At 45.3% G+C, this 25,560-nt stretch overlaps 1 protein-coding gene across 1 annotated transcript; it reads left to right on the forward strand.

Annotated features, from left to right (window-relative positions):
- The first annotated feature begins 969 nt into the window (after positions 1-969).
- On the forward strand, positions 970-16,311 carry TMED8 (transmembrane p24 trafficking protein family member 8). Its single transcript, XM_021542824.3, has 6 exons — positions 970-1,139; positions 2,068-2,146; positions 4,707-4,836; positions 5,746-5,884; positions 6,154-6,453; positions 7,634-16,311. Exons 1-6 carry the CDS (start codon positions 1,061-1,063, stop codon positions 7,849-7,851), a joined length of 945 nt encoding a protein of 314 aa, XP_021398499.2. The 5' UTR covers positions 970-1,060; the 3' UTR covers positions 7,852-16,311.
- Positions 16,312-25,560: the final 9,249 nt, after the last annotated feature.

Raw genomic sequence — 25,560 nt, forward strand, 5'->3', positions numbered from 1 at the left:
AGCTGAGTCTTATGGTGAAAGTAACTTCAAATTGTGATGCAAAACAGATTATTTGGCTCTGTAAATGCAGTGCCTCTGTGGTTTCCACTAGGGGAGGGAAAGAGGGTAATGAAATTTAAGTCAATTTGTTGATTTCCTGAATTTTTAGGAAAAAATTCAGGCCTTTGGAAGGCCAGACTGCAGCCCTGAAATTCAGCCTTAACTATCAGTGTTTGTTAAAGAAAATATATAGCTTTGAAAGGACAAAGATCGATTACATGTTCATAAAATGGGGAAGAGACAGGGCTCCTGTTTGTGCCCAGCAAAGCATAGAAGAAGGGAATAAAAACGCGTGGCCCTTTTGCACCTGCATGTGGCCGAAGTCCGTGACGCCGATGGCGGGCAGGCTGGAGCAGTTGGCGTGGATGAGGCGGCGGCCGGTGATGCCGTTGGCCCTGAAGCATTCCTGGGCAGGGAAGCGGAGAGAAAGGCGGGTGGCCCCGTGCCGCTGCGGCCCCCGTGCCGCTCTCACACACACACCGGGCTCCGGGCCGCCGGGCCGGGCGGCGCCGGGCGCGGGGGTTTGGCGCCCGGACCGGCAGCCCCGCACCTCGTACTGGGGGAAGCCGAGCTGCGCCACCCACTCAGCCACCTCCTCGGCGCTCCAGGCCAGGAAGGGGCAGACGGGCCGCCGTCCCCCCGCGCCCTCGGGCTCAGGCTCCGGCCCCTCAGCCATCGCAGTCCCCGCGGGACCCGGGCGCGGCGCCGTCGGCTCCATCCCCGATCACCACGGCAACGCGTCCTTCCGGGGCCCTGTCACCTTGGCAACCATCACTTCCTGAGGTGCGGCCCCGCCTCCCTTCCGCCACTCCCTCCCGCTGTCAGCCTGCAACGCCGCCCGCCCCGCGGCTCTGCAGGACTTAATGTTGATTGGCTGCGTTGTCGCGGGGGGAGGCTGAGCGATGAGCACCGGGGCGCCACCATCTCCCTGCGGCCCGGCTCGCGCGCGCTCGCTCGGCTGTTTCCGGCCGCCCGCTCCGGCCCCGCTCGGCTGTTTCCGGCCGCCCGCCGAGCCGTGCCCATGTCGGACGCGCTCTCCGCCGCCGCCGGCTGCCGCTCCGAGCGCCCGGGCGGCGACACCGCGCCCCGGGGCCCCGCAGGTACGGGCAGGGCAGGGGGCAGCCGGCGGCGCGTGCTTAGCGTTGGCCTTACGGGAGAGTTTCCTTTACGTGGTGGGTAGCTCGTCTCTGGCGGAGCAGCCGCGCTTGCGGGAGGCAGCTCCCTGCGGTGCTGCCGGCCGCGGTCCCTGCTGCCCTCCCGCTCGGGCGCCGGGAGCTGCGGCAGGAGTTCCTCTGGTGCGGGGGAGCAGCGAGGGGCGAGGGAGGCTTGCGCTTTGCCAGGCGAGGGAGGCCCCGGCCGGCCGGGAGCCGGGCTGTGCCGTGGGCTGCGAGCCCCTGGGCCGGAGCTGTCCCATTCCCGCTCGGGAAGGGCCAGCGGCTCCGCGGGGCATCAGCAACCTGCGGAAGCTGGAGCTTGTCCGTGCCCTGCCCACTGCCTCAACCGATCGGAGAGCGGGGCTGGGAAGCACGAACCGCACTCGTATGGGACGGAGCTTTCCCTGAGTTCAGGAGTCTCGGGGAAGATCAGGAGCCATCTTTACAGAAAGTCCTTTTAGCAGTGACCTAGGAATTTCCATCTCGTCAGTGCCCTTTGTGAACTGCTGCATGGCTGCTTCTTCCAGGGCTTTGTCAGCTCAGCTTTGCATGATGAAATTTGGCCTTGTTCTGTCCTTCTAAAGCTAGGATTAGTAGTTCCTGAATGAAACCTGATTCTGAGAATGGCTTTACACCACAAACATGCCAAGGTTTTTGTTCTCCCTTTCCTAGGGTTGAGGCCATTAAAAATCTTTGCTTCACAAGGTTCTAGAAACAGCTCATAACACAAAAAACTGGTTGGCACAGGTCTTTGTTCCACAGCTGTGTGACCTTGTCAGTGTTTGAGTACTGGCTGCAGGTTTTTTTCCTGTCAGTGTATTATAAACACCAACGGTTATTTCACCTTCTTTTCCTATATTTTGTTTATTGTTAGAAAATGAAGACTCAGCCCAAAAGACAGAGCCTGCAGATCAGCTAGTTGATTCTTTGGAGTCCAGTACTTCGCAGAGCGGGTAGGAAAACCTTTTTGTGTGTTGTGGCCCACATGCGTGACAGTCTGTTTCAGTCCTGTGACCTCTTCTGTATGGCAGTTTGTTCTGTGCAGGTAAAAAGAAGGGGCTGAATTGGAGACTGAATTGTCTACTTTGGGACAGTATACCAGAGTCAGCATGGGAGGGCCTGTTCTTACAGGCTTTAGGGTTGTTTTAAAGCTTGTGAAATGTAGTTCACGGCTCAGCTATTCAAATCACAGAGTCATTCAGCTTGAAAGGAACTCTGCGTGGTTTTATAATTTATTATAAGAGCTAGTACATTTTCAGGGGGAAATTTTCTGTATCCTGTCTTGAGGATACTTTAATAATTAAGCATGCCTGCTGTCTGTAAGTCTGGTGGAAGCTGTACAAGAAAATATCTTTTTCTATTTTCTTGACAAAGTTTTGGCTTTTTTCTTCATTGTTTGTTTTCTGTGTTTCTCCATTAATCCTCCTGTTATCAGACATTTGGCTTGCTGGTACCAGCTGGGCATGTGTTTGTGGCCAAGTAATTTAATTGGCTAGAAGCACTAACACAATGCAATGCAGTTTCCTTTGCCATTATACATTTGTTGCACAGGATACAATTTCAGAAATGTGTGAGTTAATTCCACTAGGTAAACCACAGCTTCATCAAAAAAAAAAGCAAAAATCCAGGAAAAAACCCTCACATCAAACTACCCTTCTTACCAAAACAGCAGTCTGATGCCATCTTGGTTTGATGCTGCTGACATCTCTATCAGACATTCTGAGTGTAAATGAGTTCTTCCATCTTTTTATTATATCGTCTATACAGACCATGAGCAAAATGGCTAAAGTAGATAATGGACACTTGCGGACATTATCTATTAAATTTGTCTTAATTTAGATCTTTTTTGAAAGGGATGGAGATGGTCCACAAGGTTTGTGTGAGAAGAAATCAGCTGAACTGTGTCTTTGTAAGTCTGCCTGTAAAGCTTATGTACCACTTTCTAATCTTTCAGTGAGACTCTTAGGTATCAGTGGTATCTAGAGGAAAAAATTCCCAAACTGTAAGCTCCTGTGTTGATGGAGAGCTTTTTGAGCAGATGTGTGTCCCTATGGTAGCAGATGACCAAATAGCCCATCTAGGTGTGTTCATGCACCTGCTAAACTGAAATGCAAATAGGCTGGAAAACGATAGCATAGAAGTCCAAGAATTCCTCCTTTAAAAATTTGTTCTCACCAAGTATTCTTCTTATCTTGCCCATCTGCTGCCATTTTGTGAACCTGCTATTTGACTTATTTGAGTTGCTCTTACAGACCTTCTGGTCTATCATGCCAATTCTAGGAAAGGAAATCACACTGTTGAGAGAAAATAAGTAAAAAATTTCTTTGTTTTTGAATAAATTCTGTAGTGCCATAGGAGTAGCAATTTGAAAACAAAAGCCACATTTGCCCTGTTCAAGTCTTCTCTGTGGATGCAGAATGTGTCTTAATTGAGCTGTGTATATTTTATTTTATTTTTAATAATTCCAAACTATACTCAGTCTGCTTCCTTACTAATGAGAATATTTCTCATTTCTGAAAGGATATGTTTGAAGAAATGCAATTTTTTTCCATTAATGCTGTGTTCTCATGTTTCTGATCGTTTAGAGCAAGGCAGTTGACATTGGTTTTATAGTGCTGTGAGAAGGTTTTGATTTTCAAAAGTGCAAATATTTCTATTCTTATTTAATACTAGGTTGCTTCTCATAGAAGTTTCACATATGTAATGAGAGCTTTACAGAGGACACTCTTCTGGCATCTGAGTTCATTTGGGATTATAAGTCTACCTATAGACAACATGCAGCAATTTTAAAAATATAATTTAGAAGAAAATCCTCAACGGAGAATAAATGCCAGAGAGGTTTCCTTTCTTGCCCATTCTTTTCCTGCTACGTAGCATTCTTATTGTTTCAGCATGTCCATTTTCTTTTGTTACAGTGCAGTACTTGGACCTCTTTTAAGTGCTGCCCATTGTATGTCTTACTGCTTGTTATCTGTGGGGTGTATTTGGATATGGCAAGGAGACACTTGGGTGCTCCCTGTACCTGTTGGAAATGCTAGTAAGGAAAGGCATAATGGGCCACTTAAATAGATGGCATTCTCAGGATGGCTGTCAAAATTGTTCTGAATTCTTTCACTGATCCAGTTGACCTCTGAGGCAGTATGCAGATGCCATGCACTAGCTGGCATAAAAGTTGTCCTTTCTTGGGCAGAAAAGTTGCTACTGATGTCTGTCTGTCCTTGCTATAGTGTTGGTGAGCCAGCATGCTGTGGGGTGAGTGCAGTGAATTTCTGCCATCTAGAGGATAGTAAATATGGAGTGTCCCACAGAAGTTGCTCCCCCTGGCTCACATGGAAACTAATCATGCAGACATGGCAGGATGGGTGGGCAGGGGTTATTTGTCCAGTCAGCAGGTGCTGACCACAGAAGCTTGTTCCTTCCATTCATCTGAATTTGAGTTCCAGAGCAGTGATTCCTCTGCTGGCTGTGCCCTGGGTGCAAGTGCTGAATTGTAGTGCTCTCTTCCTCCAAAAGGTCACAGCCTGGAGCACACCTGAGGGCAGACTCAACAGAGCATTCGAAGGAAGAAATTGGCACTCTGGGGGACCAGAAAGTGGCTGTAGTAGAAGAGAAGCTGCCTGACCAAATCCAGTCTCTCAGAAAGGTAAATGGATGTTTCTTATGTCTGAGAATGAAGACAGAAGTGCAGCAACAGTTCTCCCACTCTACTGCTATGCTTGCCACTGTGGCACTGAGGCTCTAAGGGTTGTGTTAAGATAAAAGTAGTATTAACGTAGATTCAGTTACATTTTTTCCTGTACATTAGTGGGAGATAAGTGGTATCAGTCTAATTTGCAAAGTCCCTCTTGTGTCTTCAGCTAGTCCTTGCTTCCTTGCTCACTGAGGTTTCAAGGTAATTGTCACCTTCTGCTCTTACCTGGTGCTTCTGGAAATTCCATTCTTGCGGATTTCTGGAAGAGGGAACTGAAATGCCTTGTTTCTTCTTGTGAGCAGCAAATTTGTTTGCTCTACAGCTAGAGTCAGGGAAACCTGTGCAAGTGACACCGAGTTCAGGACCTGTGAGTTTGCATATAAGGGAAGAGAGTGAACCAGATGGACCTGTAACTAGGATGGAGCAATTGTAGTTTGATTGTGGCTGTAGTCTAGATGCACACAGGGCTGAAAGGCTCTCCCTAGAGAGATTGTGTGTTGAGAATTTTTTCCAAGAGTAGTCGGCTAAATGTATAAGGCCATTGCTTTGTTAAGGAGTAACAATTAACTCTGATGCAAATGCAAAAATGTGCCTGCCCAGGATGCCCTGGGAGACCAAGGAGAGTGAAATTTGTGACACTGATGTAGCATTTGACTTCAAAGTTCACGATTTTGGTGCAGTGCGGGGAAACAGATGCTGAGAGGTGTCTCAGAGCTAGTCTATACTAATAATAGAAGCTTTTGCAGGTCTGACTTTGTTTCCTAAAGATGCCTGAGTTACTAACGAGTTGTTTCAAATCTAGGCAGAGACTTTTTAACCAGGGTGGTCTTTGTGACGATGTTTGTTATGTGCTTTGTGCAGGAAGCTGTTCGATTAACCAACTACCATGTACCTCAGGGAGTAGGGGATATAGTCATGATTCAGTCAGACCACACTGGTGCTGTGGATATCCTTTCAGCTGAGCTAGAGACTGCAGACCTCCTTGGGGAGCAAAGAAAAGGTGAGTCCTGAAGACATAACTCTTGTTTGGGTAATTTTTTTAAGTGCCTGCCCTGGCTAGAAGACCAGACACTGTCCTGGAGATTCTTCTAATTCCTGCTGGAATTAGAAGGGCTCCTGGCTAGTGAGTGGAAAAACTTGACATCTGGGGCTTTTGGGAGCACGCCCCAGAATGCAGGCCCCTTACCAGAAATAGCTTTGCTGTTTTCAGGTAGTAGTTTGTCAGTAGTGAAAAGTCATGTTAGCCTGTGAACTTTTCCCTTGTCTCAGCTCAGCCTCCACCTCTGGCTGCACCCACCATGTGGACCACTGAGAAGATGAAGGAATTCAAAGCCAAGATGGGAAAGGAGAAGAATGGCCGGATGGTGGTGAAGCGAGGCGAGGTGGTGACAGTGCGTGTGCCAACCCATCCTGATGGGAAATGCATTTGCTGGGAGTTTGCTACGGATGACTACGACATTGGGTTTGGAGTGTATTTTGATTGGACCACAGTTACTAGCACTGCCATTACTGTTCAGGTCAGTGAATCCAGTGATGAGGAGGATGAAGAGGAGGACGAGGAAATTGAAGGTTAGTGCAGATCTTATAAAGGTTAATTTGTGTTGCCATGCTGCTAAGAGTATCTGTCAGATGCTACAATTTCCATCTACTTTGTTTAGTCAACCCATTTGCTATCTCTGCAGCCTATTGGCTTCCTGGTTATAGAGTGATAAGAAAGCATCTGGCCCTTCTTGCTTCAGCATATGTCAATGGCTGTCCTCTCCAAGAGCATTCTTAAAATTGAACACATGGAAAAATAAAATCAGAATTCACTCAGCCAACTTCTAGATGATAAAAAAGTTGAAGTCTGAAATTTTAACCTGACTGTTTTTGTTAGATTCTCAGACTGAGAAATTTCTGGTGGTGAGTGGAAGCAAGAAGATTTTGTTTTGGGGTGTTGTTTCGGTTTTGTTTTTGTTTATTTGGGTTCTTTTGGTTTTTTTTGGGGGGGGGTTTTGGGTTTCCTTGTGGGTGTTTTTTTGTTGTTGTTGTTTTTTGATATTTTTGGGGTTTTGTTTCTGTTTTTTGGGGGGGTTGGTGTTTTGTGTTGTTGTTTGTTTGGAGGGGAGGATTTCTTGGTTTTTGATTTTTTTTCTTGTTTTCTTTTTTTCCCCAGTACATCAGTAGCTCCTTCTGACTGTATTTGAAATGTTTGCTACCTGTATTACTGTACTTGAGAAACACATAGTAATGTTGGCTGTTCTGTGGCTTCAGTGTATGTGTGACCACTGTAGCTGGGAGGTTCGTGTCTGAGTTTTGCAGGCCCTCTAAGCAGGGATAGGTTCCTTTATGAGGAATTCTCTTGGAGAAATCAATTAAGGACAGAGACACTATGAGGTAACAGCTAAGAGCTTTCCTGCCTCTCTTTGCTTCAAGTCTATATCACAGGACTGCTGTTGCATGTATAAAAGCAGTAAGGTGTCTAAAAGGTAAGCTAAAAAAGAGGGGAGACTGGGCTGGTGGGCTAGTAAATACTGTCCCATCAGTATTCTCAAGAGAACTGATTCTTGATATGACCTTTTTTATGGTAAGGAAGGCTGGACTTTGTGGGAATTATTTGCAGAAAGGTCAGAGGAGATGCTCTAGGTAATGCTATCACTGTTAGCCTTCCATATAGCTGCATGTCTGTGTGGCATTCTGATCTTGTTGGTCTTTTTCTGTATCATGCAGTGGTTCTGGCCTACTTACTTGTCTCCTCTCTCCCATTCAGGACTGTCCCCTGTAGGTGATGTGGAACGGGGTTCCAAAAGCTACCTGCGGAACCGCTATGGAGAGATCCTGCCTGTGTACCGCAGGAACAGCCATCGGGAGGTACAGGCAGGCAGCCACGAGTACCCGGGCGAGGGCATCTACCTGCTCAAGTTTGATAACTCGTACTCTCTGCTCCGCAACAAGACTCTGTTCTTTCACATCTACTACACTAGCTGAAGAAGAGGGAAGGGGCAAAGATGGCAGGCAGGTAATGGTGAGGGTAGCAGGCTGCCACCCAGCCCTGGTACTGCCTGACGGGCACTGCTGTGTGACAGAACCAGACGCAATTCTGCCAGCTCTTCTTTGGACATAAACTGGTTTCTCCCTGCACCCTTCTTCCCCACTGTCTCAGGGGAGAAAGGTACTTGTGACTGCCTGGTTGTTCCCAGGCAGCTGCTCTTTCTCTAAAACTTTGGGAGGTCTGCTCCATGCAGGCATTGGGCTGGGCCTTCAAGTCACAGCTGGCAATTGCTCAGAAGTCACATTCAGGTGGTTGTGGTTCTGATCTGTTGTGCTGGTACAAAATGAAGTGAAAATAATATTACTATTTTGTGAATAACTTTTCCAACTCTCCTGCTGTATCTGCATCACTAGAGGGCAGCTGTTAGCTTCAGTGAGCCAGAAGCACAGCTGGCTCGTCACTTAGCCAGGGTAGCCCCATCACCTACCATCGCTACAGTCACCAGCAGTCAGTGCTTCCTTCACTCACACGAGTGGCTGGGCAGTGCTACAGTTTGTCAATGCAGTTTGTCAACTGCTATTGCTATTGCAAAGGTGTTGTTGGGAAGTTCCTTGGCATGTTTTGGTGACTAGTGATGGTATTAGTTATCACCTTCTGCTTAAGTAGTGGCTGAGTTGAACAAGGAGAAGTTAATCCATCAGAGATTAATTTTAAAACATGTTTATTTGTAACTGTTGTTTATTTTAATACTTTTAACTTGAAATCGTTCTCTTTTCTAAGAATACTGCTGTATTTACATTTTGATACCTCTTCGCAGAGACACAAAATGATTTTTCCATGGTGATACTAGAAAAGTTCTGAGTTTTATTTTTAAATCATCCAGGTAAAGCACCTCTACTTGGTCCATTCCTTCTATTGACAGGAAATGATGGACAGAATTATTTGGGGTAGCTAAAGCCAAAGATTTTGCTCTCATAGAAGGGCTGCATATTTCCTATTAAGGGTATATTGTAATGCTGTACAATTTGCTCTATATTCAAGCTTACTTTTAGCTATCTCTGCTTACTGATTCACTGCTCCAGAGCACTTAGTAGGTCAAAATGGTAAGAGAGGAAGCAGTCAGTCTATGACAGAGCAGCCCAAGCTGGGAGCAGGAGGAGTGGACATTGGAAGAGCACTGCTTGGAGCACAGTGGCTTTCTGGGGGAGTGGGCAAGGAGCAGAGTTGTTGCTGCTTTGGGCCCTGAGAAGGGGAGAAAACAGTCACCTTTCTCAAAAGAGAGTGTGTTCATCAGGGTTGGGGGGAGCTGCAAAGCTGCTTTATTCAAGCAGGTCGAGCACAGGGAGACAGAACAGTAGGGCTTGGTATCTGTCAGAACAAGATGCTCTCTCAGTTAGCAGCTTGGAGAGGGCTGTTCCTTCCTTTAACCTGTCATGGATGAAATGAAGAACCATACTCTGGCCTTTCTACAGCACTTGAATCAGGCCTGAGAAATTTAGGTATGATGTTTGGGTTTTTTCATCCTCTGGAAAAAAACCCACTTGATCATCTGTCAAGTCCCTAGATACTGCAGATAGAGTGACACACTTCACTTCTAACAGAGAAATAGTAGTAGCTGATATAAAACACCAATTTTACAACATTTCATAGTTGGTGTGTTGTGTATAGACTAGGGAATGAGAGGCTGGAGAGCAGCACTGCAGAAAGGGACCAGAGGATCCTGGTTGATGGGAAGTTGAACATGAGCCAGGCAGTGCCCTGGCAGCCAGGGGTGCATCAGGCACAGCATGGCTAGCCAGACAAGGGAGGGGATTGTCCTGCTCTGAACTGCACTGGGGCAGCCTCACCTCCAGTACTGGGGCAGTTTTCTGCACCACAATATAAAAAAGGCATTAAGCCATTAAAGACCATCCAAAGGAGGGCCACAAGGATGGTGAAGGGTCTGGAGGGGAAGCCATGTGAGGAGCAGCTGAGGTCACTTGGTCTGTTCAGGCTGGAGAAGAAGAGACTGAGGGGAAACCTCATTGCAGTTACAACTTCCTCACAAGGGGCAGGCACTGATCTCTTCAATCTTGTGACCAGTGACAGGACTCAAGGAAATGGCCTGAAGCTGAGTCACGGGAGGTTTAGGTTGGGTATAAGGGAAAGGCTTTTCACCCAGATGGTGGTTGAGCACTGGAACAGGCTCCCCAGGGAAATGATCACAGCACCAAGCCTGACAGAGTTCAAGGAGTGTTTCCAGGCACCTGCTCTGATTGTTGGGGTGTCCCGAGACAGGAGCTGGACTCAATGATCATGATGAGCCACTTCCAACTCAACATATTCTATGATTCTATGAATCTTTTGTACCGAGTCACTGGAAAACACCTTAAAACCATTTATGATCACACAGAAAACACTATGGGCCAATGCCAGAAGAAAAGCTGCACATAAGTTGGTCATGTCCCAAAGCAGTAAGATCAGCCACATACATGTGTGGTCAATGCCAAGGTTCTTTAGGCTGTTCTGCAGTCTCTGGGAAACTTGGTGGTGGTGAAACTCAGTGGTGAAGTTCTGCAGGACTGTTAAAGGAAATAAAAAATGGGAATTACATTTTTCTTAGAGGTTTCACTAGGTTGTTCCTTGAATTATTTTTTTACGTTGTTAATTTGGAAAAAATACTTTTGCTCATCACTCAGTGCTTGTCAGGGAAGTGTTTTTGTAAAAGTGGGTACAAGCTTAAGTCAATCTGTGAACTCCAAATTGTCCAAATTCCAAGTTTATGGAATTTCACTTAAATCCATTACCTAAAGACTGCATCAGGTAGAATTTTACAGTAGAGGATTTTCTTCAAACAGATTATGTAGGAAGTAAAATATACCAGCAACAGGGAAATGGCAAGTTTATTTAGTAAATGCTTTAACAAGACAAGCCAGTCTCTGAAAATAAAGTTAGTGCTGGAATTAACTGTCCCAAATTGTCAGGAGATGGGACTATACTTCTTTTCCAGCTTCAGTGGGTCTTACAAGAAAGAGGGAAAAGGGTCTGTATCATTACAGACATTACAGCTATCCATCTGATACACACTATAATTCATATATCCATCTGATACACACAGTAATTCACATTCAGACAAATTTCAGAAATTCAAAAATCTCCAGGCTCTTCAGGCCTTTAGACTCAAAAAAGTGTTTAAATAACTGGTTTTAAGAAATGAGATTTTTTTAATGGGCTGTTTTATAAAATAAATGAACATTTCATTAAAAGTTTATTGAAACTATCATTACTAATAAAATCTGAATTATTGAAGCCTCTAGAAACACTCTAAACACAGTAACAGTTTCATTATATTTTGCACAAATACTCATATATGGTAAAGTAATTCCTTAAAAAGATGGTAACCAAATTCAGCAGTAGCAGTTCAGTATTATGAAGACACTTCTGCAGCTCTGGTCACTGAGTTACTCATCACATTCTGCAATTTACAGTATTCTTTCATAACCGTTTATGCTTTAAAGGATAGTTGAGTTAAAAAAGCAAATCGCAAGCAAATACATTAGGGGATTTTACTCCCCTACCCTTTTAAAGTATTGGTTTGTGAATAGTGAAAGTTATTGATTAAAAATGTGACAGAGATTCATGAAGCATTGTCCAGATAGCAGACATATAATCAGTCATGTCAGTCAGCTCACACACATACAGTACAATATACTTGGACAGACAAGGCCTGTAAAACAGGGCTGTGCCAGGAGCATCAGAAATGATCATGGCATGGCTGCAACGTGTGACTCCTGCAGTACTCAGGGAGTGCAGAACGCCTGTGCCTCCTGAAGCACTGCAGGCAGCAGTAACTGGACCATGCCCAGTTCTCCCCACATGTTCTAAAGGCTCTTCTCATCCTGCACTCAGGTCAGTGCTGTGATCCAGGTGTAACCCATCTCCTGCACACACAGCAACACAGGTACAGCACCCCAGCACGTGTAACCTGTCTCCGACACAACCCTGCAGGTACAGCAACCTGGTCTAGTTGAAGGTGTCACTGCCCATGGGAAAGCAGGTGGAACTCAATGATATCCAAGGTGCTTTTCCAATCCAAACCATTCTATGATTTTATGAGTAAATGTGACAATAGTTTAACAAGATACGATGGCAATGTATATTTAACTATAGTGCATAGAGGACAGGGTCAGACAAAACTATCAGGGAGACTGTCTGCTGAGTCATGAGGTTCAGAAAGGATCCCCTTATTTTTTAAACTCATTTTTTGAGGGGAATTTAGGTGTGTCTGGAGCCAGCCTTAGTCCCAGACTTGGCCCATAGTTTACATCTTAAGGATTATGTGCACAGTCAATCCTGTATCTCACTTAGCTGAGATTTCAAAGTTTTGTATGCTGTTCAGTACTTTGTGAGAACTTCTGAGCAAGGAATCTCTCAGCCTCAAGAGTTAACCCTAAGAAGCATCCCTAGTTGAGTGGAGATCCTGGGGCACAGCCTAGTGCCATGCAGGAGAGGGTAACAGGCCCTGGGCTGTCCACTAGAGTAAGATGATTGACTTACTGTCATATTTCCATACAGCCTGTATTTTGGGTTTCCTTGTGCCCAACTGACCCTAAGCTGTTGAACAAGACTTTTGGCCTTTAACCACTGTGTTCTTACCTGTCTTCTCAGAGTCAAGCTTAAGCCAGATGCAGTCCTCCCACCCACCACTGGTGGCTGGCTATTGCTCAAGCAGAAGTGGGAGGGGAGAGCACACTGTCACCAGAGGCACTAAACAGAAGATGGAACAGACCATTCAGTCTGACCACAATGTCAGCATTGCCCCACTCAGTGATTGCTGTTGGTCCTTGGCTGTGAGATCTGCAGAATCCTCTGTGTGTGTGCTGGTTAACACATGATGTGCTATTTGGCACCTACTTCACTTTCTAGTTAGGATTTATTTATCTTGTAGGAAATTCTGACCTGTATATACGTGAGATACTCCAGAATTATTGATCCTCAGCTGCGCAGCTTGTTGCATGGTAGTGGGTTATCTCCATTTAAAACTATACAGTGGTTTTGATCACAAAACCTGCCTTACAGTCAGTTTTGATCACTTGCTAAGACATAGATAGTATGTCCCAGTTTTCAAGCCATTAGTTAATGGTTTTTGTTAAGATAAATGGCACTGTAGATGGCAAACCTATTATTCAGTTCTTGCTTTCTGAAGTGTGGACCAATCTTTAATAAGGCTTGGGTCACTCTTTTGGGACTGTGCCCATCTACCTGGTCTCATTGACTTAAGCCCAGAAACAGCATTGAATGGGGAATGTCATTGCAAAGAGTATGTGCCTAGTCTGCAAATGCAGCCTGCCCACAGACAGGCCTGCTGCAGTGGAACTGAAAGTATTTGGTGTGTGTTGTTTCACTGCTTGAGTTTCCCAAAAGTATCTGGTATCTTTTATGAACACAAGATAGTTTTAGGAATATTTAATCTTCAGGAAAGCTTCACTGTTGTACAGGATAATTCTTCTTTGTGTTTATTTTCTTATATTTCCACATTATACAAGTATATTGTTTCTCAGGTATTCAACTAGCATTCATTATCAAAGTGACGACTTCTTTTTGGAAGGATACACAGTCTTAATTAGTTTTCTGATAAATCAAATAGCTTGGCTATGTGGCTAGTAATTAACAGCAGCCATTCCTGTTCAATATCAGATCCATAGTTCTGTCAAAGAAATAATCTTATTTCACATGTGTAATTTTTTAAGTTTGTTATATTTCCTGGATTTGTATTCAATCTTGCTAGCTGGCTTAGGCAGTTATGGAAACCCTTCCCATTTAAATAGAGATTTTTGGAATTAGACCTTGGGTCAAGAAAGAAAAATAAAGTTTAAATGCAGTTGCACTTCAGAGAGGGAAGTTAATCCTCAGGAAAGCAAATTTTTTTGTTTTTATGGAAGGAAGATTTCAAATAGGTTTTTAATTTATATTTCCTTTCCCTCTAAATTGTCTCTATAAATCAGAAACTTGAATCAAGGAAGAAACTTCTTTTGCATTTTAGGTTTGCCTTTGTGAAAGCACAAAATTGTTTTCCATTTTGTTTTGAATATAATTTAGATCTAAATAAAATTTACATGTTCAGTCAGAGATATATCCTGTAGCAAAGGACTTGTATAAAAATTACCTTGTGTATGTGTTTAGTTACGATAATGGTACTAATCTGTTGGACATTTTTTATGTCAGAGAAGGTAGTAAGCTCTCCATTGTTTCCTCTTTTTTTGCTTTAGGTGTAATGTAGCAGCAGAAGTTAAAAATGTATGTGTTTTATTGAGAACAGAGAGTTAAAATTGCTTAAATCAAAGACCACTGCTGGTACTGCTTACAGTTAGTGAGACCCTTTGGAAGCCTGTAATACATGTTCTCAGGAAAGGTTACTGGTGGCAGACACAGGCTTGTAGCAAATTTATGCTCGGGACCCTTTTAATATGCACAAACAGGTAAGATGAAAATGTGTTAAGAGGAAGAGCTTAGTTACCTGAGTTCAGGTGCTAGGAAAGTCAAGTTACTACACACTGAGTCTAGAAGGCAGCCACATGCCTTTCTTTGTGGCTCTACCTGTCAGCTTATCTCCTTGTACATGTGTGCATGTAACCTCCACCTATGGCCTGCAGTGGGACAGTTACTGTGGAGCTGGACCTGATGAGGTGAATTTGAGGTAAACCTTATTACAGGTCTAGCTACTGAACTATTTTGTTGTTCTTGTGGGGAATTAGGGTAGAGAATGAATCCCTAAATGAGTTCATTTTCATCCCCACTGCTTATACTCTTCCTTCTTTTTTCACTACCCCTGTTAAAGCCACTCTACAGAGGATTTATCACAAGGTGCCTTAGGAACAAACAGCAAGTCTGAAATGAGAACCATAGGTGTCATTAACACAAGAGATTTCTTATTTCTTGCCCATTTAGGTAGGGGGTGGTACTTGCCAAGGTCAGGCAGGGAGGGCCTCTCTAGGCTGTTCCTGAAGATCTAATCTGTTCATAGACCACCTTGTTGCTGTAAAATGAGTAGTACAATGGTATTTGAATTTCCTGGTGCCATACATTCTTTGCCTTCATATGCTGCTGTCAGATGTCTAGGAACATCAGAGGACTACTCCTTTTGATATGCTGACACTAAACCCAAGGTCCAGAGGAACACTAGATAGACATAGAAAAGTGTTCCTTATGGCCATTCATAATTTTCTCTAAAAAGTGTTGAAATCCAGAGTTGTGAGTGGTGTGTGTTAATGCATATTGAGTGTGGATGAGAGACCAAAGCACCAAGTTTTTTGTTTAGGTTTTTTTTATATCTACAAGTGTAAAAGAAAAACTATTTCTACTTTTCTCATATCTGGGAAAATATTGGATGTGAAAAGATCATGTAGATGAATGAGAACTTCACAACTGGCAGAATGAAAAACTGGGAACTGATTATGTTAAATATATTGCTAATTAGACTGTGAAAGACAGAAGTTTAGCAGGAGTCAAAGTGCTAAGGCATTTATCTAAATAAGTTGATCTGCAGTAAATACCAATTAAATAAAGGTTAAAAAGGTACATAAAATAGCAGAGTTCAAATGTATATTACAAGGAGGAGAGTGTTCTGGGGGGATAGTCCACATTTGCCTGGAGAGAGTCTCTGGCTACTTATTCCAGAACTGTGGTGCTGTTGCAGCTGAAGGTGCATCAGGCCAGGTGGATGGTGGATCTGAGTCACCTTGGCTTTTCTGGGTTCCATTCTGGATTTTACATGTTGCTTTCTCAGAATCATCATACATTAAATGTAGCCTTTATTGGGAAGGGAGAGAGGAAGGATTTTCTGATCCATCAGTGAGGGTTACTTGTTTTAAACCCATCTGCGCTGGTGAGTCAAGTCCCTTTGGCAAGAAGCAGGATGCCAGCCACAAAATTCAGAGCTAAGGAGACCTTGCCAAGTAATGACCTTGACATTTAGGAGCCATGTTTGGAAATGATAAATAGCTGGAGATAGCTTCCCTGCAACCTCCAAGATGGCCTGGGAACAGTTCTCCTCAGAGGGAAGCAAGCTGCTTTCCACTCACAGCTCCGCCATTAGCACATGCTTTCAATGGGGAGCACCTTGTAGCTGGTCATACCTTTTTCAGAGCTATGTTCTTGTGAACTGTGATGGTTGTTTGTCAGTCCTTACCTATGTGATGTGAATATTTTTGATGTCCTGTGATTTCAAAATTGAGTTCTTGGTGCCAAATGTTTGCTTTCCATGTTCTCACCATGAGGTGAGTTTTAAATAGAGAAGAGGATATTTTAACAAAATGTGTCACTGAACTCTTTCTGAAGGGCATGTATGAAGGCTATATTTATAGTGTGCTTGCATTCCTTCTACAATTGGTTTGTATTGTTTATATTTGATGTGTTGTGGTTGATTTGTAATAATCTATTGGAATTTACTCCCTTTAAATAAACTTTTCACTATGCAACCAAGAACTTCGTCTTCTGTTTAAGGCAAGTGAATATCTTGATATGAAAAATTCAACTACAAACCTTCCAACAAAATAAGAATGCAGTTAGTTTTAGGAGCAAAGAAGAATCAAATACGCAAAATATACTTTGGAATGTACAGGAGATTCTGATGCAAATGGATAGGAAAATGCTCTGTTATCAGCTCATGATGATGGTTCCAGCCAGAAAATCTTTTGTCTATTAAAATGACTCGCTGGACTATTTTTCTTGAGATTGTACTGAATGGTTGAGGAATTGGAGAGGAACAAGCAAGTAGCCAAGCTCATATAATGGACATAAAGTTCAAATAATTTACCCTTCAGTTCTTCATACTGGTACTTGTCACCTCTATTTGCAGAGATCCCCTAGCTCCTTTGTTACTTCAGCTTTCAAGCTGGAGAATTTAAAAAATATCTCTTCCGTTACCAGATACCCATTAAATTGTCTAGAGAAAAAGTGTTTGCCCTTCACAGCTGCTTTGCCCATCAGCTTTATCACACTACAAAGGCTCTATTTACATGTCCTGAAAGAAGCATTTGCTGGTCATAATAAGGAATGATGCCTGTAGCAGGAGTCATCTTTTCTCACCCATGTCATTTTAAGTTTGGCAGGACAAGTGCTGCAGAGGTTCAATTCTCTGTTCTAGTCCCTTGGAGCACTTTTATAAACAAGTTAATGGGCAGGAGCAATCATAAACCAAGGTGATCCAAAGGATAGATGATTCTGCCAAGTTAAAGATATTTCATTGCATTTTAAGATCACTAAAGAGAAACGGTGCTACAGCTACTTTATTATGATGCACTCATGATACATCTTTATGCTTGGCTCAGGTATACAGCCAAGAGGAAAACTAAGGAAAACAGTGGGCATGCAGGGAAGTGGTGCAAAATTTCACATTAGTTCTTCTCATCCACCCCCACTCTGCCGCTCCCCTTCCCCCTTCTGTAATTTTTGTGGATGGGCTGCAGCAGAAGCACTCTGATCATGAGGTGCTCTGTGAAGGCCTTGCAGCAGGCTTTGTTGCCTCTGCCAGGGACATGGCTCTTCCCTGCTTCAGGTGAATAGGCAGAATATTGTACTTTGTCTGCTGAAGTCCTGTCACTGCTTTTAGTAGTGTTTGATTATCAACAGCAGTTTTAATCTTAGCAGAGCTACTCATTGTTGTACAGGTGGTATCAGTTACCCAGTGGAGCCTGTAGTAACACACACACACACACACACACACGTAATTACTTTTTAAGGAGAATCTGCCACCATCCTACCTTCAATATGAGCCCTGACTGCAGAGTAAGAGAAGCAAGGCTCACACCTGCTCTTTTTAATGAAGACTACAAGAAATGCATACAGATACCATACAGATACCATAATTTAGGAATCAGCAAGCAAATTATCCCTCTCTGGAAAAGGTCACGTGGCTTGGGCTGTAGAAATAGTGAACATCTGGAGCACATGTTCTCTGAGGAGTGGCTGAGGGAGCTGGGGTTGTTTAGGCTGGAGAAAAGGAGGCTCAAGGGAGACCTATCACTCTCCAGGACTACTGAAAGGAGGGTGTAGGCAGGTGGGATTTGGCCTCTTCTCCCAGGTAGCCAGTGACAGAACAAGAGGACATCGTCCCAAGCTGTGCCAGAGCAGGTTTAGGTTGGACATTAGAAGGAATTTCCTCACAGAAAGAGTGACTATATACTGGACCGCAAGGGAAGGTGGTGGAGTCACCATCCCTGGAGCTGTTTAAGGAAAGACTGGATGTGTAGTGCCCATGTCTAGTTGACATGGTGGAGTTCGGTCATTGGCTGTTCTCAATGATCTCAGAGGTCTTTTCCAGCCTAATTAATTCCGTGATTCTAGAGAGGCTGATTTAGTACGAGACAAGGCCGGTCCGGCTTCGGAAGGCCTGAGCAGCCGGCGCTCCTCGCCCTCCTCCCGGTGCCGGGATGGCGGCGCCGCGGGCGCTCCCGGCCGGGCAGGGCGGGCCCGGCCGGGCTCCCCGCAGCTGTGGGGCCGCGCCGGGGGCTGCGGGGGCCGCCCAGGTGCGGCGCGGTGCTTTAATGCGGCCCCGGCGGCCCGGCCCTCAGCCATGCTGCGCGCCCGCCGCCGGGGCGGGCCGGGGCCCGCGGGCAGCGCCCGGCAGGGCGGCCCCGCCTTCTACGTGCTGTGGGCGCTGCGGGAGCCGCCGCGCCGGCTCGGCAGGTGCGGCCCGGCCGGTCCCCGCCGGGGCTGGGCTGCCCCGTGGGCCGAGCACCCGCACGCCATTCCTTGGCCTTTCCTGGGAATGCCGCTGCCCGCCTGGCTGAGCTGCTCCAGCCCCTGGTGGCTCTGGCTTCCCACCGGCTATCTCCTTCCCTGCATACTTGCATGGTTTCATCTTTAAACGACATAAGCCCTCTCCTTTCACCCCTCCCTGGCATAAACGTGTTTTCGGGCGTTTTCGTATATTTTTTGCAGCTTTTATTTTACTCCTTGATTACTATCTCTTGTTTTTCTTCCCTCCCTTTGCAGCCAGTCCAGCCAGATGGGTTTCCAGGCTTGGCTGCCCCTGCCATTGCCAAGGCAGCTGGTGGTGTTCGGGCTGGGAGACTGGAGCTGTTACTCTCCGGACACGAGCATCGCGGTGGATGTGCTGGTGTCCCCAGGCGTCGCACCACAGCGGGTCGGCACGCTGGAGCCCACCCGCAGGTTATAGCAGGAGCTGCCAGGGTGTCAGGAGGGGCATCCTAGAAAAGCTTTCTGATCTCTGGTGCTGCCTGATTCTGCTGCTGTTTCCCAAAAGCCACTCAGGCCTGCTGGTCCTCCACCATGGTGTTTCCCTCTAGTGATGATCCCTTTGGCTGCTTTCAGGGTCGGATCTCTTTTGGCTTTGGGCTGTTACCATCTATTATGGGAGCAGGAATTTTGTCCCGGTTAGTATCACTTGTAGGCTGAAAAGCTATGGTCCTTTGTACAGGTCTCTGGTGTGGGAAGATCACTGGAGAACAGATATTTTCATGGCCTCGTTGAAAGAGATGGACAAAGGCAACCCTGTGAGGCTTGTTCTGACTGTCAATGGACAGGTAAAAGGATTGACACTTTCCTCTCTTCCTGTCCCAGGTTCCAAAGGTTGTCACTTCTCAGCCCCAGAACCTCCTCTCCCTGCTCTCCTTTTCCTTCTCTGCTACTCCAAGGTAGAGCTGACAAACATAGATCTGTTAATGAATATCTGTGCAGAACCTGAAACCTGTGTGATGCTCCAGGCCTATTCTCTGAACAGTTTTGCCATAACACCTTGTGTGTTGCAGGAGACGGGCAGCTGACAGCTGTTCACTTCCAGTCCCACTATCTCCTGAGTCTTTGGTACTTACAGAGTTGTTTCACCTTGAGCTGAAGCCACTGGATTTAGCATCTTGCAGTGTCTGGCTTTCCTTTTATGTGCTTGTTTTGTTGGTGTGGGACATAAAAGGCAGGTTATTCCATTGCAGGAAATCTGTCCCTTGCAAGACATGTTTTTGCTCATCCTTTGTGTGGATGGAGGTTAACACCCTTAGGGCCTTTTATTCTGTTGCTGTTTCTGCTGCAGCTGCTCCGAGGTGTCTCCAGCAGTACACCTGTCCATCCCTTCCTTGTACCAGAAACCACCCAGTCACCAGTGCTCCCAGCAGATGACAGGCCCCTTGGCCAGGACCTGGAGGATCCTACTGGGGTATGTGTATTTTGGAGTCACCTTCTTGTTATTTCACTTTTTTTCTTAGTATCTTCTCCCTCACCAGTAGCCATTCAGTTGATGTCTAACTGAAACATTTGCTGCTATTTTTTCAGTGGAGATAAGGTAAGCAAGTTCTGGAGCCAAAGTTTCTCTTGTGCTGAATAAAGATATATTCTCCATTGAAATGCCTTTTTAAATGTTGAATGTAGTAGTCCTTGGTGGGATGGTTAACCAGCCCCTTCATTCCTAGTACAGATAGCCTTTTTGCCCTTCTGTGTTTTAGCTGTGCCCAGCAGCCAGCAGTATGAGAGCCGACTACAGCACACTGCTGCAGATAGCTGCACTGTTTGGCAGCTGATACTGATGGCATGTTGGCCCTTAAAACTCACTGGGAAGATGGGCCTAAAAACAGCTACCACATCTCTGGCCCAGTAAGATGCAATTCACAGTAGCCTCAGGCATCTTTCTTTGTGGCTGATTTGGCTGGGACTCGTGTCACAGGTTAAGAGTCGGAGCTCAGAGGTGGCTACCAGAGCATCCAAACCTGTGAAGAAGGATGTCCGGCCACCGAGGACCATGGTGTTACCCTGTGCCCTGAAGTCACCAGCTGAAAAGATGGAATCCAATGAGGCCTGGAGGATGAGTCCTGACCACCAAGGACCACCAAGAGTCCACTCCAAAAAGCCCAGAAAAGTTTTATTTGAACCCACAGCATCTGAGAGAGGTCTTGATGAAGAAGGTAATTTTGGTAGCTTCCAACTTTATTTTACAGATCTTGTCTACATGATCTGTTAATGCTGCTGGGCTGCACCTTCCCATTCCATTTCTCTGTGTACTTCCAAGGTATGATGAGCTTGTATGTTTGGCTTTGAAATACTGAAAATGCTCTTTATTCCTGGATCAGCTGCTGGAAGAATTTTTGCCTGCTGGGAAAAGGCCAGAAATAGAACATGGGATATATCATCTTAGTGCCACCACTTTTTTACTGTGACACAATGCCTATCTTTTCATATAAGTAAAAGTGTTTTATAAATGAAGGCAAATATTGTTAAATTTGTTTTACAAAAGAGTAAATTGAGGCACAAAAAAGTTACCTTGTTACGTTCTGTAACCTCTGCATTAGTCTGTTTGTACCCTACTAATAGCATACCACTTGGTCTATAGAAGACAGTGGTAATTATTACAGTATAAGGAATACAAAAAGGGAGATATATATATATATATGTATGTATATATATAATTAGTATAATTGTACTGTCTTTTGAGTAATGAGAAGGTAACTGCCAAGGGCTTTGGCAACAAAACCTTAGGCTTCTGGAGTGTGAATTCCAAGTCACCTTGAGAGTGTGACCAAGTTTTTGTGTAAAAGTTTGGCAATAACTTAGTGGTCCCCATAAGATATTGCTTATTGGGACTTGCCTTGCTTGTCATAAAGGCAAATATAGCTTCATCATAAAGCTTCTGCTGCTGCAGCCAGTGTGAGAAAGGGGGAAACAAACTTCTATCAGGGGGGTAAAAGGCAGTGGTGACAGTATTTGTTAGTCAGAGGAAGTTGTGCCCTGCTCTTACCTATTTTCTGCATTTCTTCTGATGAGACTTAGTTCATGATTCTTGGTCTTGCACCTTGTTTGTTGCAGTGAGGTAGCTTTGTGTTGGAGGTTGGAGAAAGGAAGGTCCAAGGGCTCTGACACAGTGGAGCTGAGCACTTTCCACAGTATGTCTGCTGGGTGCTTTATGGGACCATCTCTGTGTTTCCTTTGCAGATCTGGCGGTGAAGGAGTTGCAAGGTGAGGATTTGGTTCCTAGACCCTGGTTTGTCTTATCAGTCACTCAGTGATGATATTCCTTCCCTTCAACATCAGAAGCCTCTCATGCTTCATTCTGTATCTCTGCAGTGATCAAGAATAACAAGTAGGCCACGTATATATGCTGTTTCTCTTCATGTAATTGCCATCAGCGCTTCCAGTACTGTCAGGCTCTCAAATATGTTTCTTTAGCCCCTCTGAATCTCAGGCACACCTCTGGGTACATAGCTCTTTGAGTAAAAAAGGTAAGATATTAAATAGACTTTGATTTAAAAGTATTTTTTTAGCTTGCTCAGCCAGCTGCAGGGGCCTGGGAGGAGAAGGGAGGAGGAACAGAGCAGTACAAGGAATACCTGTGGAAGCAGCTCCAGGCTTCTGATTGTTCTTAGGCACTGACAAGCTGTCCCTGGGTAGCCCTCCCTCGTGAGGAGTAGCGCAGGCCAGGTAGCACAACTTTTGGAGATGGGGTAGTAAATGGGAGACCTCCAAACCTGTCTGAAGTGGCAGCCTGAATGCATCTTGCATCCAGCTAGTCCTTGCTTCTGAGGTCTCTCTAAGTACAGCAATTATTCCCCCAAGCCAACTGAAAATATTCCTTAGGAAGGTATGTCTTTTTCCCCTGCAGAGGGCAGGGAGCCTTGCTTTACCATTTCCCCCCTCTGAGCATTCAGGTGCCTTGTTCTCCCCACAGGGAAGGGAGCTGAGGGTGTCTTGTCTGACTGCTCATGTGCCTGTGCTCTTCCCTCCCCAGGCAGTCCCAGCCCTCGGTGGTGCCATGCCATGTGCCTCAGTGACCTGGGGACAGCTGTTCTCATTGGTGGAGAAGGTGTCAATCAACAGTCCTGCAGGGATGCTCTCTGGAAGCTGGAAATTGGTGGGAACTTTAGGATTGTGAAAAGCAGTGGGGACAGTGGGCCTCGAGGATAGCTCATGCAGATTGGAGGGGGTACTTGGGCACCTGTGCATATGGAGTGAACAGCGAAGGCATCACATCTGGCATGTCACCAGGCTGAGCTGACAGCATAGAGTGCCTTATGAGGGCTCTGAGATTATACTTGAGAGCACTCTAGGAGATAAGATACAAGTTCTAGAAAGAGTTGGAATTGTAAGGGGTAAATGCAACAGTGCAGTTTGCAGTCTGTGTGTGGTGACTGGTGGGGAAATGTGAGATACAATTCCAGTGCCTTATGTCTTTCTGCACCTCACTGGTCTTCTCTTTCACCTTGGTATTCCCCATCATTATTTACAGAATAATTCTGTATGAGTTCCCTCTAGCCCTGAATCAAAGGAGAGGAGGAGACAAAGGGAGCAAGGTTTTGACTAAAGATTTTATGGCATGTTCTTTAAATCTAGAGCAATCAAGAGCATTTTTGAACTCCCATACCATATGTCTGCTATTGCTCTTACAGACAGTGATATATGGCTTCCAGTGGGTTTCCAGCTACAAAATGCCAAGCCATCATGCTTGCATGGTCACACAGCTACCTACGACCCTGACACCAAGCGTATCTACATCTTTGGGGGCATAAGGGAGGACAAAGACTACAGCAGCATCTACATTCTGGACACAGTCACCTGGAAATGGCTCCTTGTGGCTGTGAGTACTGCATCTCTTCCAAGGCACAAGTGCAGGTGGAGTGGCAGGTTCTGCCTGAATGTGGCAGTCCATGTGCCCATGTCCTTAGTCTAGTAGTCTTGGTCCACTGTTGGTGCAGGTTGTCTGAGATGTGAAGTTGGGTTTGACAGGTATTAAAAGGCTGTGTTGAAAAGCCACATGCTGAACAGAAACCTGTTGCTGTGTCTACAGCGAATGAAGCAATGGAAAAAAATGGTTGCTGCAGAGGGCTGTGCCTGACCAAGCTTAATGGTGGGAGATACTGTACAAGCAGTGAAGGCAAATGGTCTCTCATTTTATATGGTGCCATTGGGAGCAGCACCAGATGCTGAGGTGAAGAGCTGGTCTTCTCAAATCAGGAACTGCCCTGAGTACAGCAGCATTCTGAGCGCTTGTCAGCATGGGACTGTCTCTTTCCTGCTAAAGCACAAAATGTTTTTTTACAGAGTAAGCCTGGATGAGATCTTTCAGTTCTCTGACATCTTCTGAGGAAGGTGTGGGAGGCTGATTTATTTTTCTTATCAGATCATTCTGGTGGTGTAGAGCATGCAAAGAATGTACTGTCTGCCTGTGCAGCAAAGATCTGGCTGGGGAGCCAATAAAGTGAAAATTGAGACTTGTCAAACTCACTGCATGATGTGGGCCCCTTTCCTATTTTCATGCAGCAAATAATGCACTTCTGGTAACAAATATATATTGAAATTTTTCTAGGCTAAAGGGAGGATACCAGTGCTCACCTACCACAGTGCAACTATCTACCACAAGGAGCTCTTTGTTTTTGGAGGGACTTTCCCCAGAAAAACATCGCTGGCAGTTGCACCCTGCAGCAATGTGCTCTATGTCTTCAATCCAGAGGATGAAATTTGGTATCAGCCCATTTCAGAAGGGGAGAAGCCTCTGCCTAGGCTTGGGTGAGAGTGCTCTAATTCCAGCTATCCAAAATAGTGCAGGAAACCTCTGCTTACCTTCCCTCCCACACCTGTGATTTCCTAAATATTAGGTGATTGTTCTCCACCATGTACTCCTTAAGATAGGGCTGTGCTTAGAGCAGTGGAATTCTCAGTACCTCCTATTGTGAATCCTGATGGGATTTTGTCCCAGGTGTAGACTGAAGCTGTGGCAGCCCAGTAGAAGGGGCCAAGGCTAAAACAGAAGTTTTGGGAACTTGCTGAAGATGTTTTATTTATTTGCTTGCTCTCTGCCCAGGCATTCAGCTACTCTATTGAAAAACAAGCTGCTGATTTTTGGGGGTCAGAAGACTTCTGTCTACCTCAGTGACATGCACATTCTGGATCTGGGTAAGTAAGTCTGTGCTGTCTGGCTGCCTTGGGAACATCTGTTCCAAGACAGGGACTTGGGAGTGGGGTGTGCTCAATAGGAAAATAGAAACAGCATTATACAAACTCCTGACTAGGCAATGGAGGTTTAAAACTACAGGTTAAAAAAAACCGAAACCTTTCTGGGGCAATAGGGGAGGGGATGAAGAAAAAACAATGGCTTTTTTGGAAGAAGTTGGGTAATAGAGAAGGCAGAGGCATTGTTGATGTGGCAGAGTATCTAAATTTTTGTCTAGTTATGAGGCTGTTTTTGGACATTTCACTTGCCTTTTCTCTGTCTCTCAGGTTTCATGGAGTACACATCAGTCCCCCTCCTGGCAGGACAGCCTTCTGCACGTTGGTAAGAGTCTATTGCAGACCCAGGAGCTATCTTCTTGTGTCATGTCTTTTTGAAGCCAGGTTTAAATAGTGCTTGTGATCAGCTGCATATCTCTGTTCCATTAGTCAAAATACAGTGGATCTTCTCTCTGCTGTGGCACCAGGAGTTCTGTGCTGTCCTTGTTGGTGCCTGTATGGTGTGGGGGAATATTCCTTAGTCCCCCTGGAAGACTCCTCTGTCTTTCAGGCTAGGGTAAGTTTTCTGCTGTGTGCTAGTAAACTGTATGGCCTGCTGTTTGGTCTTCACAGTGCCTGGAGAGGTACTGTGCCACACAGAGGAAGAAACTCCTCTACCAGGACTATATTCTTCCTGAAGGGACAAAATTGCTCACTAGAACAATGATCTAAATCAATGCAGAGCCCAGCTAGCCTCTTATCTCACCTCACAGAGCAAAGCATAGGAGTTTTGATAGCTC

The sequence above is a fragment of the Lonchura striata genome, chromosome 6 (genome assembly GCF_046129695.1).
Source record: "Lonchura striata isolate bLonStr1 chromosome 6, bLonStr1.mat, whole genome shotgun sequence".
NCBI lineage: Eukaryota > Metazoa > Chordata > Aves > Passeriformes > Estrildidae > Lonchura > Lonchura striata.